Raw genomic sequence first — 16,433 nt, forward strand, 5'->3', positions numbered from 1 at the left:
AGTTCATCTTCCTCCATCTTCCGATTTTGATACATTTTCTTCAAGAGAGAGTGATCGAGGTAAAAAGGGGATTATGATGATGAGAAACAGAAAAAGGGGAGAGAAAGAAATTGGAAAAGGAAGAAAGAAGAGAGATACATATAGAGAGAGGATTCTGAAAGGTAGGGAAACAAAGAAAGAAGGATTGAGAGAGCGATGGTGAGATGAAGAAAGAGATTGGGAGAATAAAGAGAGGAAAGAGGAAATAAAGCGTAAACAAGAAAGGAAAGAGCTGATGAAGAAAATAAGGGGGAAAGAAAAGATGTGGTAGAGCATGAGAGCCTGGAAAAAAAAGGAACAAAAAAGCGAAAAGCTTTGGGAAATATATTTCGCTCAGTGTTGGTTTTCATAAGTAAATTTACGATCCATTACCTTTCAATATAAAACATTCATTGCCCAATGAAACAGATTGATGACATTTTTATTAATATATAAATAGAAATTCAAATTGATGAGAGAGGGAGAGAAAGGAAGGGAGGGAGAAAGGAAAGGAAAGAGAAGAGAGAGAAAGAGAGGGAGGGAAGGAGAGAGGGAGGGAAGGAGAGAGGGAGGGAAGGAGGGAGGGAGGGAGGAGGGGGAGGGGGAGGGAGGTAGGGGAGATAAGAGGAGAGGATAGAAAAAGATAATTGTTTTCTAACTTCACATCTTCAAAAGATAACCACAGACTAGGAAGGCAAGGCAAAACTATACAGTACAACTTCCCTTTTACGCAAAGCAATCAACGAATGGCCAACGTAAAAGATTAAGAGACTAGATATTGTGTGAGGAACGTGTAAGAACGGAAGGAAGAGCGGACAATGGAGAGAGGATCCTTAAGAGCTTACCAAGTCAGGTGTAAATCTTTCGCCTCTTCGTCAGGACAGCGGAAGATAAATACGCCAAGATAGGCGTTGAAAGACCCAGCCCTATAGTTAATTAAAACCTTGTCGTTTTACGCCTGGCATCAGATGATTGTGGGATGGCGTGTTGCATGCGACGACTGGAAGATGCGCTTATCGTCTTTTTATATTTCATTTAATGAATGGAACAAATCTACTGCCCTCATATCCCCATTGTGCTTTGCATAGTATAAAGCTATTGCTTTGTTAGCAATGTGTTGTTATAGTAATAGGAATCTAACAATTAGAGTAAAACAATTGGGTATTATCTCTTACGCATATTTCATAAGTAAAAATTCTTATATAAATTATTGTTCATAAACAGGTTTCGTATAATTAGAGAGAGAGAGGAGAGGATAGAATAAGGATAGAAAGATAGTTTATAATAGTGAAGGAGAAATATGAGATAGAAAGAGGAAGACAGAGACAGACAGACAGATAAAGAAAATGAGGAGAGGGTAGAGAGGGGGAAGGATAAATTTAAGATATTACAAGACAGATAAGAGGAGGAAACAGTGAGATATAGAGGTGATGAGACAATTTCTTATTTTATTATCAAAACAACATAGGTTTATATTTCACATATTATAATGTTCCTATGAATGGACCAGTATGTGAAAGTTGCATGTCTTTTTCAAAAGAAGAAAGCAATGATTATCAAAGAGAAAGGAAGAGAAAAAGAGAGAGAAGTTGATTGCCACATATGTCAATTTCTTACAGAGATATGTTTAATATGCAATGCATAATGATTGAGTACTTTAATTAAATGTAGGCTTCTCTATACAAAGAAAATTATAAAGGAGGGGGGGATGAAAAAGAGATAACCGGACGAGAGTGAAGATGTTAATCTTACACAGATATGTTAGATATGCCTTCTAATTAATTTGAAACGAGAGATGATTGTAATCTTTTGTCCAAAAGAAGAAGTAGATGAGAGAGGGGGGGGGTAGAAAGAGACAGCCAGGCAGACAGATGGAGGGAGGGAGAGAGAGTGAAACAGGGAGAGACAGAGGGATAGACAGAGAGAAAAAGAGGGGAGGGTGGAGAGAGGGGAGAGAGTGCAAGAGAGAGGATAGGGGGGGGGGATGTGTACATGTATTGTGTGGAGAAAACATGTTAGATATTCATAATAATGAATTTGATCATTTGTATGATTATACCTCTCTTGAAATTAACAAAATTACAGAGAGAAGAAGACGAGAAAGGAGATAAAGAAAGAAACAAATGAATAAATGATATAGGGTTAACAACTTTTTACCATGGATTTATCTTAAAAAGATGATATAGATAGCAGTATTGCTAATGATGGCTGAGTAGAGACCGTCATAAACCTCTCTGTTAGAAGCAAGATGATTAGAGAGAGATGAAGAAGAGAGTGGGAAGAGGAAATGTAACTGAGAAAAGAAGAATTTGTTCACTTGGATACTTTCACATCTTATAAAGATAGCATCAGGGGGGGGGGGGTGTTTCACAAAGATCCTAAGTAGAACTTAACACTAAGTTGGACTTAAAAATTATGGACAGCCATTAGAGTCTTAAAATGAAATATATTCAAAAGCAGAAATTCAAGTATTTCAGACTTTTTTTATAAATTCCACATCAAGAACATGAAATCTCCTTGATGATAGAAAATATGAATGATTTGAATCAACATTTTATGCCTTTCAAAATAACTTTTACAAAATATTTTCAAAGATGCTAACGGCTTTCCATAATTATTAAGTCCAACTTAGAGATAAGTTCAACTTAGAATCTTTGTGAAACACCCCCCTGATATGCCAAATAGTGGATGCTATGTAGATGATAGCTGGTCTCGACCCCTCGTTAGGAAATCATTTTTAAACAAGAAAGGAAGAGAGAGGGGGAGTGAGAGAGAGAGAGAGAGAGAGAGAGAGAGAGAGAGAGAGAGAGAGAGAGAGAGCAAACAAGTTGCTGTTCTACCTACTGAATAATACATCTTTTAAGGAATACATTAGTCATGCATAATGGTTAATGAGTATAGAATAGATATTTGTCATTTAATTCTCCACCAGTGTTATTAGCTGATCAAAATATTAGCTCAAAATGTATATTATCATTATGACAAGTATTTCAGTAAAAACAAAGAAAAACTACATATGAGTATAATTATAAATTGCCTATAAATTGCATTTAAAAATTGCTTATGAATATAGATTTTCACAGCATGATGAGAACACATTACAGAATACAATTTTTTGGGGTGTATTTTTATTGACATAACTTTATTTCTGTTTTTAAGCAATACCTTATTTTCATATTGAACACTGTTTTTTAATGAATAATATTTAGATATCGGATGAAAGCATCAACAGAACAATTTTAGTCATTTGTTTCTTATTTAATTATCTGTATGCTTGTATAGGATCTCATATGTTCCAAAAGATAAGGTCCAAGCATTATAGGAATCTCTTAATGTCAATTTGTTTAAAAATCCATTTCTCTTCATTTCAATGCATCATTAGGAGCTTCATTACAAAGATTGATTTGAACGCGTTCTTTCAAATCTCAACTTCCGCTCACGTTTCCCATAAAAAGGGATTGTGGAATCGGGGGCGCCGCTCAAAATATGCGAAGATACGGCGATCGTCGGATTGGCTTCCCTTTCCTACCTAAGTAGCATGTATGACAATTCTAATAGTCTCTGCATTGTGTTACATGCGCAGTCTCTCCGTGCCTTGCTGTGGAGTTGGGACAATTACTAGCGATATGTTGATGCTGTGTGTGGTTAAGGCACACTGGGGGTAATAGACACACAGACAGACAGACAGACAGACAGAGAGACGTTTGGCAGGGAATAGAAATGGAAGTACAGAGGGTGGGTTTCACATGCTGACATGGAACTGTTCTGCTAAGTTCACCAAGCAAGTCACCCCCTTTCTTTTGTTAGTGCCTTGTCCTCTTTGTTTCTTACACCCCAGATAACTGTTTATACCAAGAAGAAAAAGGGCATTAAACTCCATGTAAAACTATATGTTTTAATGCCCTTCCAGGGCACTGAGTGTACTAATATATGTCTTTTGTCTTCTTTAATAATCTTTTTAAAGTAGAATTCAATTTTTATTCCAACTCTTCATTTTGTTAAAACATGAAATTTATAATCTGAATGGATCTTATGAAGAAATTAAACCCTTTTTGAAATTCAAGAGGGAAGAAAACTTTGTTCTAAAAAATATATATATTTATGAGATGCAGTGTGATAATTTGGGCTGATTGAATTGTCTATGAAACCAAAAGTATGAAAGATCTCAATTTTGTGGTTGTTCCATTTATTTAGAAAACTGATTCCCTTTACCAGATCCTGGTAATCAGTCATTGGAATAATATAATTGCCAACTGAGGACCAGAAATTCATTAACTCTCTGTTGAAATAAAAAAAGTTATTGCCCTTCTGGCTCACAGCATTCCAGATTTTCCTTTCGGGGCCAGAACAGCATTAACTTGGTATAAAATGACATAAGTTAATAATAATAAATAATGATAGGCATTTCTATAGCGCCGCCAATCTAGAAATTCTATTCCGAGGCGCACTAATTGTAACCCCGGCTTTAGCCAAGCTGCCATTACAGCGCTCCAGCATTTCAAGGAATTAATTCCCGCCAGGTACCCAATTACCTCACCTGGGTCGAGTGTGGCAAATGAAGACTAATGCCTTGCCAAAGGACATTAGTGCCATGTCGGGATCGAACCACGACCTTTAAGTTTCAAGTCCAGTGCTTAAACCACTCAACTACAACACTTCTACAACATCCATCTTGGTCTGAAGAGATGTTCTTGTGAATGCTGGCAGCTTTGTATGTTGTAAGTTGTGACAGTTAACAGGTTGATCTCGTGTAGCGATGAAGTGATGGAGTAGAGACTAAATTCAGTGCTACATTTTCATCAGTATCCTGTGAAGACTGATTTTCCTTTCATTGAAGGCTATGATTTTTTCCTACAATGAACGGCCCCTTCTACTCCTACGCAAGATGCATTTCTACCCGAGCGAACGAACGAACCCATCTCCCTATCGCAATCTCTTCCGACAACGGCAGGAGAACCTGTTGGGCCCCTCACTTTATGCCTTTAAGGCTTGCAGACTATTTTCGATGTAGCAAAATTGGAAACAAACGGTGTTGGTTTTCACACATGAACCAAGATAGCGGTGCGAGGAACGGCCCATTCTTAAGTCTGTGCGCAGGTAGGTAGCTTCTGTTCATTCTGCATGTGTATGTATGAACTAGAACGCAGAGGATGCTGGCCTGAAGGGGGAAGGGGAACGTGTCATCTTTAACGCTTTGGATGTATTTACTCCGTGAAACCTGCCTCTCTCTGACCCATTGCTTGTGCATTAGATGGCATAAAAGAGGCAATAACCATAAGCTGAAAGCTGCTAAAATGCATCCCAAGGTCCAGCTTTATGAAATGATGCTGTTAGGAGACTTTGTTGTTGTTTTTTCTTCTCGGCAGTCCATTTCAATGTAGATTTGTTATTTCCATTTGCGGGGTAAATTTGTTGCGTCTACGCGTTATTTCCCTGCATCTTGCTGTAATGTCTGACGATCATTGCTCGTTCTAGCTGAAGATTGGGGATGTATTTCCATCATGAAAGTCAAATGGACTATTTACAGGATGCTTTGTAATGCAGTAGACAGCAGCAAACACATCTCCATCAACCTTGTGATGGGATACATTGATGTTTGTAAACTGGCATTTAAAGTCAGACTCATACTTTTGTGATTGCTGGCCCAACATTCACTAAGCATTTCAGTTTTAAGTTTATGATTAAAGCTAAAATAAGGTCTAATGTTTTATCCAAGGTAAGAGTTAGGAATTCAGTTAGTGTAGGTCAGGGACCCCGGAGCAATTGTTGCTGGGATAGGTGTCATATGAATTTGGTTTCACAAGGACATAGCCCAAACAGTTAATAATAATATACACAAATAACTAGCTTAAAAACTTTTATGTAAGACTTTTCATCACTATAACCTCCCTCTGTAGGTGAAAGCAGTTTATCACACAAACTGTTTTTTGTTGTTGTTGGTATTCTTGAAAAACAGAAAAGGGTGTAGTATAGGGTTTGATACTTTGGGATGGATAGCTGTGCTATTTATTCCAGCTGTTAGGTATTCTTGGGATATTCAAAACCGATGTATGGAGTAAAAACTATTTAGATTCACTTTTAATGGACTGCATTATCAATAGTTCCAAAAAAGATACTGGAAATCATAGTACCTCCCCCATTTTTCTTAAGTTCTTATAGATTTTTTCTTCTTCTTCATACAGGTACCTTCCTCTTTCCTTTCATTCATTCACCATACCCTCCCTCACCCCTTCTCCCCCTCTCTCTCTCTCTCTCTCTCTCTCTCTCTCTCTTTCCCCCCCCCCCCCCTCTCCCCCTCTCTCTCTCATTCAGCCCATTTGAATGACAGTACAGTGTGTGTAGCAATGTCTAGATATTTCAATTTTCCATTTCAATTGAACTTTCATTATAAGCGAAAATGAGATTGATTGTTTCTCTGCCCCTATCTTGTCTTTTTCCCCTTGAGAAATTACCCCTGGCTTGGGAGGGAGGGGTGGAGGGACCGGGGGGGGGGGGGGGGGGGGGGGGAAGGGGGAGAGTGTTGACACAATCAACTGCAATTACTCACCTCGACTAATGCTATTCCTGTATTTGATTGTGTGTAGGAAAGAAAACATTGGTGAAAGAAGAAAGCAATGAATTACTGATTGAAATAGAAAGAAGATTGAGAAAATGTTGTCTATTCAGAGGCCAAAGAGCGCTAACTCTGTGGTATATTTTATGAGTTAATGCCACAAACAATGTGTAATGGGAGACTGGATCTGGGGAGTTGGATTGATAAAGGGAATACAAAATAATTAGATTATAAATGAAAATAATAGATATATGAGAGAAAGAAATGAATTGATGAAGGCAGAGAGAGAGAGAATGAGGATGGAGGATGGAGGAATTTGTTGTGAAAGACAGGGGTTTAAAAATTGTATCAATAATGGATACAAGTGATGAATGGAAGGAAGGAAGGAAGCAATTGTGTGAAATAACGACATCAATTGTCAATAATTTCATACAATCCTTTTTTCTTTTAAAGCTTTTCGTCGAGAATAACATTTGTTTAGATAAACTTTTCTATGATGAATATATAACACAATTTTCTCTTTTAAACCCTTTTCATGTCTTCCTATAATAGCTCTGTGCAGTATACCCAGAGCTAAATTATCCTCTCTTCTAGTATTTTTTATTTTGTTTGAACAGGGGTTTATTCTCTATAACTATAACTAAATTCCCTTTCTGTTTTATTTTTGAATTTTCAGAGTATTTTCTCTGAAGTGTTTGAGCTGGAGCAAGCCGACCTGGAAAACAAAGGACCTCACAACGGCAATGGGTAAGCTCTTTATTTCATGGGGGGGGGGGGGGAATGGGGTTGAGGTAGGTTGGGGGAGGGGTGTGGTAGGTAGGGAGGGGAAGGGGAGGGGGTGGTGATAGCCAGTGACTGAGAGAGGGGAACAAGTTTAGATTAATATAATGAATACATAATGCTTAGCAAAATGTACTTGCACAAAAAGATGCGTCCAAAATTAATATGGCATAATGGTAGCAATGTTGGTGAATTTAAAGATACGTCTCTGTGAGACAAGTGCAATTTGTGAAGCTATGTCAGCAAGATGCTTCACAAACATCATGATGCACAATCATCAATGTTTCCTACAGTAGTCTACATTTTAGTAAAGCTTCGGAAGATTATATTTTCAAAAGAAGAAAATGCCATTCTAGCACCGGTTATTATCATAAACTGTACTGGATGCAGATCACTGAAGAATAAAATGCTGTTGAAAGGAAGAAGAGTTATGGTGTTGGTGAAGGCGAGAAGTCAATTTGATTAGAGTAGAGCAAAGATTAGTTTTGTGTAACAGCAATCGGCACACCATCCACAGATACTTAGGGACTCTCAAGGACGTCCGACCAACATCAGTGCTCTCCATTCACGCCTGCTTACCCTTTCAAATTGGCAACGCATAGCGTCGACGAGAGGAGTGGGCAGATGCCCTTATGCTGAGCCCATTTGGAAGTCAGGGGGCTATCTCCAAATGCTCTTTACCGTGCATAAATCAGCATGGGAAACAGGACTGTTCGAAGTGAGGATTGAGCATTTCTGCGGTTGAGGCTGTTATATTGGGATGCACATCCTGTTACAGAAGTAGGCAGAGATGGAGGAATGGAATTATGGCTTTATATGTTCTAGGTTTCTAGGAATGTTAGTTGGGAAGTATGAGATTCATTTAAAAGAAGAATGATGCAAATAGATAATTGATTAACAGAGGGCAAGTAGAGAGGGGGAAAGAGGGAGGAGGGGAGGGGAGAAGAGTTTGATATATAATAGATTAATAGAGGAAAAGTGAAGATGTGGAGAAAGGGAGGAGGGTGAGGGGAGTAGAGGAGAAATAGATATATTTACAACTTTACTCCCCAAATGTGTTGAAGGGGTAAGGTAGATCAGATGAGGATGAAGATGAAGATGAGGAAAGGAGAGGGTAAAAACTACTCATAACCAATAACGAAGAAAAGGAGAAAGAGATAAAAGGCGGAGAGAGAGAGAGAGAGGAGTGGGAGGGAGTGAGGGAGGGGAAAAGAGAGAGAGAGAGAGAGAGAAAAACAAAAGGAGGAAGATGAGAAGAAGAGGGTAAAAATGATACATACCCTATGCAGAATAAACCTTGTACATTAGGATGCCTACAGACATAGAATCATGTAGTCATAAGTAAAACATGAAATATATCAAACAGAGAGGAAAACTTCCTCATTATGAACAAGAAATATGGTAATTTTCTTTTGGATCCCCTCTGAAATGGGAAAAAAAAATTTCCGCTCCTTCTGGCGTCTTCTTTTTTGTCCTTGCGAGCCCATTGAATTAAGCATTTATGGCATTTGATCAACCCATTGCACAGACGAGTTGGAATTGGTCCCGTTTAGCTTGACGGTGAATATTTGAGACAGGATTGCCCAAAATGAGCAGACCTTGGAAGGTGTACTATTAATGCATGTGGAAATTACAGAGAGGAATAAGGGAGCTTAGTTTTAATGCCATTTGGTTTTTGTGCATGGGTATGAGTAAACGAACGACCATTTTCTCTCGGTATGCTTTTCATCGAATCATGTACACTGTTTTAAACACTGTAGCAAAAGCATTCATTTTTTTAATTATTACTTCCTGCAGACTGCATAGATGAATAGAAGGTAACCTTGAGATAAAACATCTGGTAATTTTTTAATTGAATTCTTCACAATTTTAACATTTCTGATTTGGTATGTATGATTTAATCATGAAGCATAGTGGATTAAATCTAACTTTGTCAAGTTTGTTTTCACTTTTAACTTGTGTCTAGTTTCCCCCTTTACTATTCCACACATTATGATACATCATTTGTGTATTGAAAACATACTGATCACATATTACAGTAACAGAGAACAAACAAAGGGCCTTAACCCATTAAGAACTGAATTCTCTTATTCCCATAGGCTTAATAGAGAGACCACCCTGTTTGCATGGCGATGGGTTAAAATGATTCTTTTTCGTGGAATGAGGACCATGTATGACGACGGGTATCTCTTCATCCCTGATTAGTGCATGCACCAATTAGCCTAAGGAAGGCCAAACGTAATGTTGAAGGGGATGGAGCCAGATTTAAGATTACATTAGCCTTCTCACAAGTCTAATAATAATAATAGGCATTTCTATAGCGCCGTCTATCTAGAAATTCTATTCCGCGGCGCACTGATTATTACCGCAGCTTTGGCCAAGCTGCCACTAAAATGCTCCAGTTTTTAAAAGAATTACTTCCTGCCAGGTACCCATTTATCTCACCTGGGTGGAGTGGGGCAAATGAAGATTAATGTGGATTTATACATCACAACACAATAGCTGCATTTACACTGGAAGCAAACATCATCAATTTTTCTCACCTGTGTTTCGTCGGTACTTGCTAAATAACTACGCGCAAACATGACGAAAAATAGTTATACAAAAATCTGCCTCTGGAGTATGTTTTTTTTTAATGCCGGCAGAAATTTAACTGATTTTTGCATTGTAAATGCACGCTCTCAAAACATGGGTAAATAATTTGGTCACGTGACTCTTCTCGCTTCCGTGTGGTCACATGCAGAGCAGCGACAGTTCAGGCATACGTACTACTCACACAAAAAAACTGGATTGAGCAAACAACATAAGCTTTTAATGGGTTTTTTCCAGTAGTGTCAGTGGCAGTCCCATAAATCAATGGTTTTTCAAAATGGTGTTTTAGCTGTGTAAATGTGCCTAATGATTACTCATTTGACCATCTCCATGTGGTTCTATTGTTTATTTTACCAGACTGCAAAGAAAGAATGTGTATGCTTGTAAATCAGCAACTAGGAGGCCGATGGCTTTAGGTCCTCTCCGAGAGACCTGGGGGTGTTTCATAAAGAGTTTGTAAAGTTATGCGTGACTTTACGAACGACTTGTATATGAAGTGCCAGATAGGATGCCCAAAGTTTTTTCTGATATGTCCAATAACCTCAATTAAATTATGGCAAAAAATATACTTTACATTAAAAATGGTTGTTATGATAAGAATGTTAATCTACATCTGCACATTTCAACTTAATAAATAATAATCAATAATGATTGAGCATCCCATTTAATAAAAAATATATGTCCGTAAAGTCATGCGTATTGGAGTTTATCTTTAACCACTGAGCCACCCTGCCTTTTTTTAAATTTTTTTTGTTTTTTTTGTTAGGAGTTTGGATTTCATCACAAGGGCCATACGTCAGTCCTACACTAGAAGGTTTACCATCATGGGGAAATGAATGGGTGTGGTCTGTGTACCTGTAAGAGTGTCATAGTCCAGTGGTTTGATCACTTGGACCTTGGATGGGAAGGTCATGGGTTCAACTCCCAGAATACTGATGACCTTTGACAAGTTATTAACCTACATGTACATTAACCACTCTATAACTAGGAGAGAAAAGCGGGACTTGGTAACATGGTGAAAGCCCTTTGAGTGACGTCACCCTGTACCCTTGAATGTAGTGGTCATATGGCAGGAATATTCCCCAGGAAGTGGAGATGGTGCACACATTGTGAGCATGGATGAATTTGATGACCAGGGTAGTTATATTGGTAAAGCACTGGAAGAAATATGTATCAAGCAGGATATTAACCAGGGCCCCCATCTTATAAAGAGTTGTGACCGACCGATTCAAATTAATCGCAACTTGATATCAAGCGCAAATCTTTATTGAAGAGACGGTCATTTGTAAGTTTTTGATTGATTTGAGGTCTCCTGATTATTCTGAAACAATTGCAACACTTTAAAATAAGGTCATTATTATTTATAGGTGCCTATCATAAAGGGGTGAAGACTATTGAGATGATTATTTGTCTAGTCTTGAAGGAGGCTAGATTTAGATGGATGAGATTGTGCGCAGTGATTTGGCAGCGTCTTAAAGGTCACAAGTTGGTTGGAGTTGATTAATGAAATGACCATTCTCAAAGAGGCTACCAAGGCTTTGTGTGCAGGGGCAAGAAAGAAAGAAGAGGATGTTTTGTCTGTCGAGAGGCAACTAATTGCTGAGAAGATGCAGGGAGAACAGAAAATGATTCCTTTCTTAATGTGCGCCTAGGACAGAGAGAACAACGGCAAAGAAAGAGAAAGGGAAAAGGGGGTAGCAGTCACAAAGTAGGATGTAAATTTCCTGCCTAAATACAAATTGATACATTGAGAATAATATTTTTTTTAAAGGAAGGGGGGAGGAAGGAATTTCTTTTGAAGGAAAGATGTTAGATTAAAGAAACTAATTCATTTTAATGTGTGTCTGAGGGAGAACAGGAGAGAAGAATGGAACTGGGAGGCAGTTGGAAAGAAAGAATTATGACTTTCTATTTCTACTTTCCAAGAAAAAATGATGCAAAGTGCATTTAAAGGAAAGGAAGGAGGAGGATAGGGGGAACATGTTGAAAGAAAGATGTTAGACTTAAGATAGTGTTCTATTGTTTTATTTGCAATGGAAAATGGATGGGCAGAACATGAAATATAAAGTTATAGAGAATGTTGGATTAGTAGGAAAGGTGCTTAACCTTCATGTATTCATATCTTCTCAAGATGTCATTGAGTATGCCTAATGGATGATTATTACATGGCAGAATACTGGTCGGTCTCAAAATAAAGAGAATGTTAAAGAGGGAGGGATGGAGGGAGGGCAAGAGAGAGAGAGAGAGAGAGAGAGAGAGAAGGGAAGGGGAGAGGGAGAGAGAGGGGGAAGGGGAGAGGGAGAGAGAGGGGGAAGGGGAGAGGGAGAGAGAGGGGGAAGGGGAGAGGGAGAGAGAGGGGGAAGGGGAGAGGGAGAGAGAGGGGGAAGGGGAGTGGGAGAGAGAGAGAGAGAGAGAGGGGAAGGGGAGAGGGAGAGAGAGGGGGAAGGGGAGAGGGAGAGAGAGAGAGAAAGAGAGAGAGAGAGAGAAAGAAGGGGAGAGAGAGATAGAAAGAGAGAGAGAGGAGAAGGGGAGAGGGAGAGAGAGAGAGAGAGAGAGAAGGGAGAGAGAGATAGAAAGAGAGAGAGGGGGAAGGGGAGGGGAGAGGGAGGGAGAGAGAGAGAGAGAGAGAGAGAGAGAAGTGGGGAGAGAGAGAAAGAAGGGGGAGAGAGAGATTTGTCATACATCATACAGTCTGCTACATACATGCACATCTTACAAAGGTAAATAAAGGTAATAGAGTGTATTAGATATACCCAATGACAGACAAGTACATGATAGATGATGACCTGTCTGAACAAAAGAAAGTGGTAGGTAGAGAGAGAGAGAGAGAGAGACAAAAGAGATGACCTTGAAGAAAGATGAGTTGTTGTAAAGTCTCATTAATACCTTCACATCCTACAGAGATAACATTAGTATTAACATATAACATATATATACATGTACCTAATGATGGATTATCACATGAAAGATGTTAGCGTGTCTCAAAATAAAGAAAATTGCAAAGAGATAAAGAAAATGAAAGAGAGAGAAAGAGAGAGAGAGAGAACATAGAGACAACAAGAAAATAAAAGGAAATAAGCTACAATGTCTGCTTTATGCATTCACATCTTATGCGACATTAAACATGTAAACCCTAATGATGGATTAGTACATGAAAGATTTATACGTGAAAGATTTTGGCCTTTCTATAAAACAAAGAAACTGATACAGAGGGAGAAAGAGAGAGAAAGGAGATAAAAAGAAATAAATATGCCATCAGCTACAGACAGTTTTATCTTTTGTGACATTAGAAACCCTAATGATGGATTATTATTTGAAAGATCTTTTTTTTCTTCAAAACAAAGAAAATGATAGAGAGCGTAAGAACAAAAAAGAAAGAAAAAAAAAGAGAAAAAGACGGAAAGAACGAAGGAAGAAAGAGGGAGATACTTAGATCAGTCAGTATCATTAGAATTCTGAGGTGTCGATGCCAGAAGATAGTAGTATATTATATACCTCGATTCTGGGAAATGGGGTTAAAACAAGGTACGTTAATGGGGTGGGAAGTTCTCAGCAATTTTGTTGATTCAATTTTAAATCTGCATTGATAATAATAATGAAAGCTACATTTATATTGTGCACATAACCAACCAATGGAATGCTCAAGGCGCCTACAAAGTAGTATTATTACCCTGGCTTTAGCCCAGCTGCTCTAAGGTGCTTAAAGCATGCAATGAATTAATTACTAACAGGTACCCATTCACTACATCTGGGTGGAGAGTGGAAAATGTAGATTAATGCCTTGCAAAAGGCAATTAGTGCCACAGTGGGACTTGAACCGTGAACCTTGTGATCCAAATTCTGGTGTACTAGACCATGACACCTCTTCATTACAACAACTGAGCATACAAATCTCAATGATTGTACTTCTGTAGAAATATGTGGTAGTTGAGTGGTTTAGGCGCTTAGCTTGAAATGCAAAGGTCGTGGGTTTGATCCCGTTAGGGCACTAATGTCCTACTCCTTTGGCAAAGTATTAATCTATATTTACCACTCCATATCCAGGAGGGAAATGGGGACCTGGTAGGATGACAAGGCCTTTGTGGTAGAAGTTGCCATACCTATCTTTATTTATTTGTGCTGTATTCTGACAGGGTAGCCCTGTTTTGTAATTGAAATACTGTTGTTCCTTGTTGGCCTTGTAATACACAGCACAGGTAACCATATGGTAGGAATACTCCCTAGGGAGTGGAGATGGTGCACATTGGACACAATCCAATGACCGGGGTAATAATATCTGTAAAGCGCTTAGAGACTGTATTTCGTATTAAGCGTGATGTAAATCCAGATTATTTTTATTATAACTAATAGATATATAAATATAAGATGTTTGTTGAAGTGCCTGTTTAAAGAGGGATCCTGTGAATATATATTTTCTCTTTCTTTCTTTCTTGCAGAAATGGATGTCGGTTTCCAATTCACATTGGTATCACAGGGTATGTGGCGACAACAGGGGAGGTAAGTACTTTTTTTTTTAGTTACACCCCTCCATTACACCCCTCCGTTACACCCCTCTGTTACGCCCCTCTGTTACACCCCTCTGTTTCACCCCCATCGATGCATAGATGAATAATAATTACATAACTTTCATGACTACGTATCCAGCAAATCGTCTCAGTAGGTTTATAATTGTGGTACAAATGACCTTTATCTGCCCCAGCACAGATTGCATTTACAAACTGGCTTATTAACGCCCTTCGGGATCCTTTATAAGTTAATCCAACTGAGGCTTCTTTGACCTAGATACCATTGTATAAACTTGTGGTATTTAATTTTTTTAAAGACATGTTTATAGGTAGAATTATCAAACAAAATGTATTGTAAGCAGAACAATCTAACAAATTGTGAATTTGAAGAAGATTAGGGACCATGGTAATGGGATTTATGATGGATGCACAGGAAGAGAAAGTATCTCTATGGATCAATGCTGTAGAAAGAACCCCTCCTCAGGATCCTTGAATGACATACAAACCTATGCATTCTTATTAGAGGGGTAACAGAGGGGTGTAACAGAAGGGTATAACAGAGGGATTAAAAGAAGATTAGGGACCATGGTAATGGGATTTATGATGGATGCACAAGAAGAGAAAGTACCTCTATGGATCAATGCTGTAGAAAGAACCCCTCTTCAGGATCCTTGAATGACATACAAACCTATGCATCCTCATTTACCTCACAGAATTATTCACCCTGAATCATCGTCGTAAAACATCCCCATCTCATCTCTCTTCTTTCTTTCTTACTACAAGTTTAATGAGAAATAAATGAGCAAGGCTTGTTTGGGAGAGAGTAATTAAACTTGCATTTAGGAGATACCGCAGTGGAGTTTCTTTAATTACATGTACTCCTTGGAATTCCTCTGTCTCAGGGTTGCCAATTTGCTGTGATGTCCCTCTTTGACGTAGAGGTTTCTAGCTCTGTAATAAATGTTGGTTAAGACCCTTTGAATACTAGCTTCTCTCATTCTCCCATTCACCCTATCCTTAATGCAGGGTCCACATAGCCCTCTAGGCAATAGGTTACCTTCCAAGTGAGACAATGAATATATTATACATTATTTTTTCAAAAGCATTAAGGATTGTTTTGTTCATTGCTTTTCAAGTAAAAAAATAATTTAAGAAAATACAAAGACTCTTGAAAACTGAAGTATGACTATTTAATTAATGTCCTTATTTTCTTTCTTGCAGACTCTTAACATTTCAGATGCATATAAGGATCCTCGGTTTGACCCCAAGGTAAGGAGGCATCTTTATCCCTCTGGTACCTGGCACCGGAAGAGAACTTCAAAACATCAAATATGATGTTTGCTTTATTTTTACAGGAATAAAACAGCTGTGGCACAAAATAAACAGATGTGCATTGCTCATATATGTGTATACCATGTGAAGGAGAGCAAAAAAGGAGAGAATGATTATAGTTTTGAAAATCCAGTGTGTGTTTTTCTTCTTATTTAAGAATATCGTCGGTGGGGTGACAAAACCTCGTATCTCAAAAATCATGAATTTTCAAGAGAGCGAAAAAACATTTCCTGTCTCAACAGATTTAGTGCTGTGACACCGTCCTTTGTGTGGAATTTGTGAAAAAACCGAGACAGGAGGCGTTCCATGAATTTATCAGGTGGTGTCGTAGGCCATTAGGTACACAATTATGCAAAAAAATCAAAATCTCAAAAAATTTAGATACGAGGTTTTGTCACCCCACCGATGATATATTACCTATCATTACTAGAAAAGGAATGGTCTTTTAGAGGCTCATAGTAGTGGGTTCTCATGGGGAATACATACATACATACATACATACATACTAACATACATATTGATATTTATATAGCGCCTTTACAAAAACATGCTCAAAGCACTTTAGGTTAGTAAATAAAAACAGAATAATTATTTTGCTTTCCAAGTGCATACACTGTAAATTTGAATTTGACACCATTTGGGTTTTTACCCAA

The 16,433-nt window shown here is 38.3% G+C and overlaps 1 protein-coding gene across 1 annotated transcript in view; it reads left to right on the forward strand.

Annotated features, from left to right (window-relative positions):
• The window catches only part of LOC577841 (dual 3',5'-cyclic-AMP and -GMP phosphodiesterase 11), a 46,095-nt gene that overhangs the window by 11,890 nt on the left and 17,772 nt on the right, over positions 1-16,433 (forward strand). Inside the window, exons 2-4 of the mRNA XM_030979046.1 lie at positions 7,248-7,318; positions 14,380-14,440; positions 15,670-15,717. Of these exons, the coding sequence (XP_030834906.1) occupies positions 7,248-7,318; positions 14,380-14,440; positions 15,670-15,717 (180 nt within the window). The remainder of the gene's footprint in view (positions 1-7,247; positions 7,319-14,379; positions 14,441-15,669; positions 15,718-16,433) is intronic.

This window comes from Strongylocentrotus purpuratus, unplaced genomic scaffold (assembly GCF_000002235.5).
Source record: "Strongylocentrotus purpuratus isolate Spur 01 unplaced genomic scaffold, Spur_5.0 spur5_scaffold_10, whole genome shotgun sequence".
Lineage (NCBI taxonomy): Eukaryota > Metazoa > Echinodermata > Echinoidea > Camarodonta > Strongylocentrotidae > Strongylocentrotus > Strongylocentrotus purpuratus.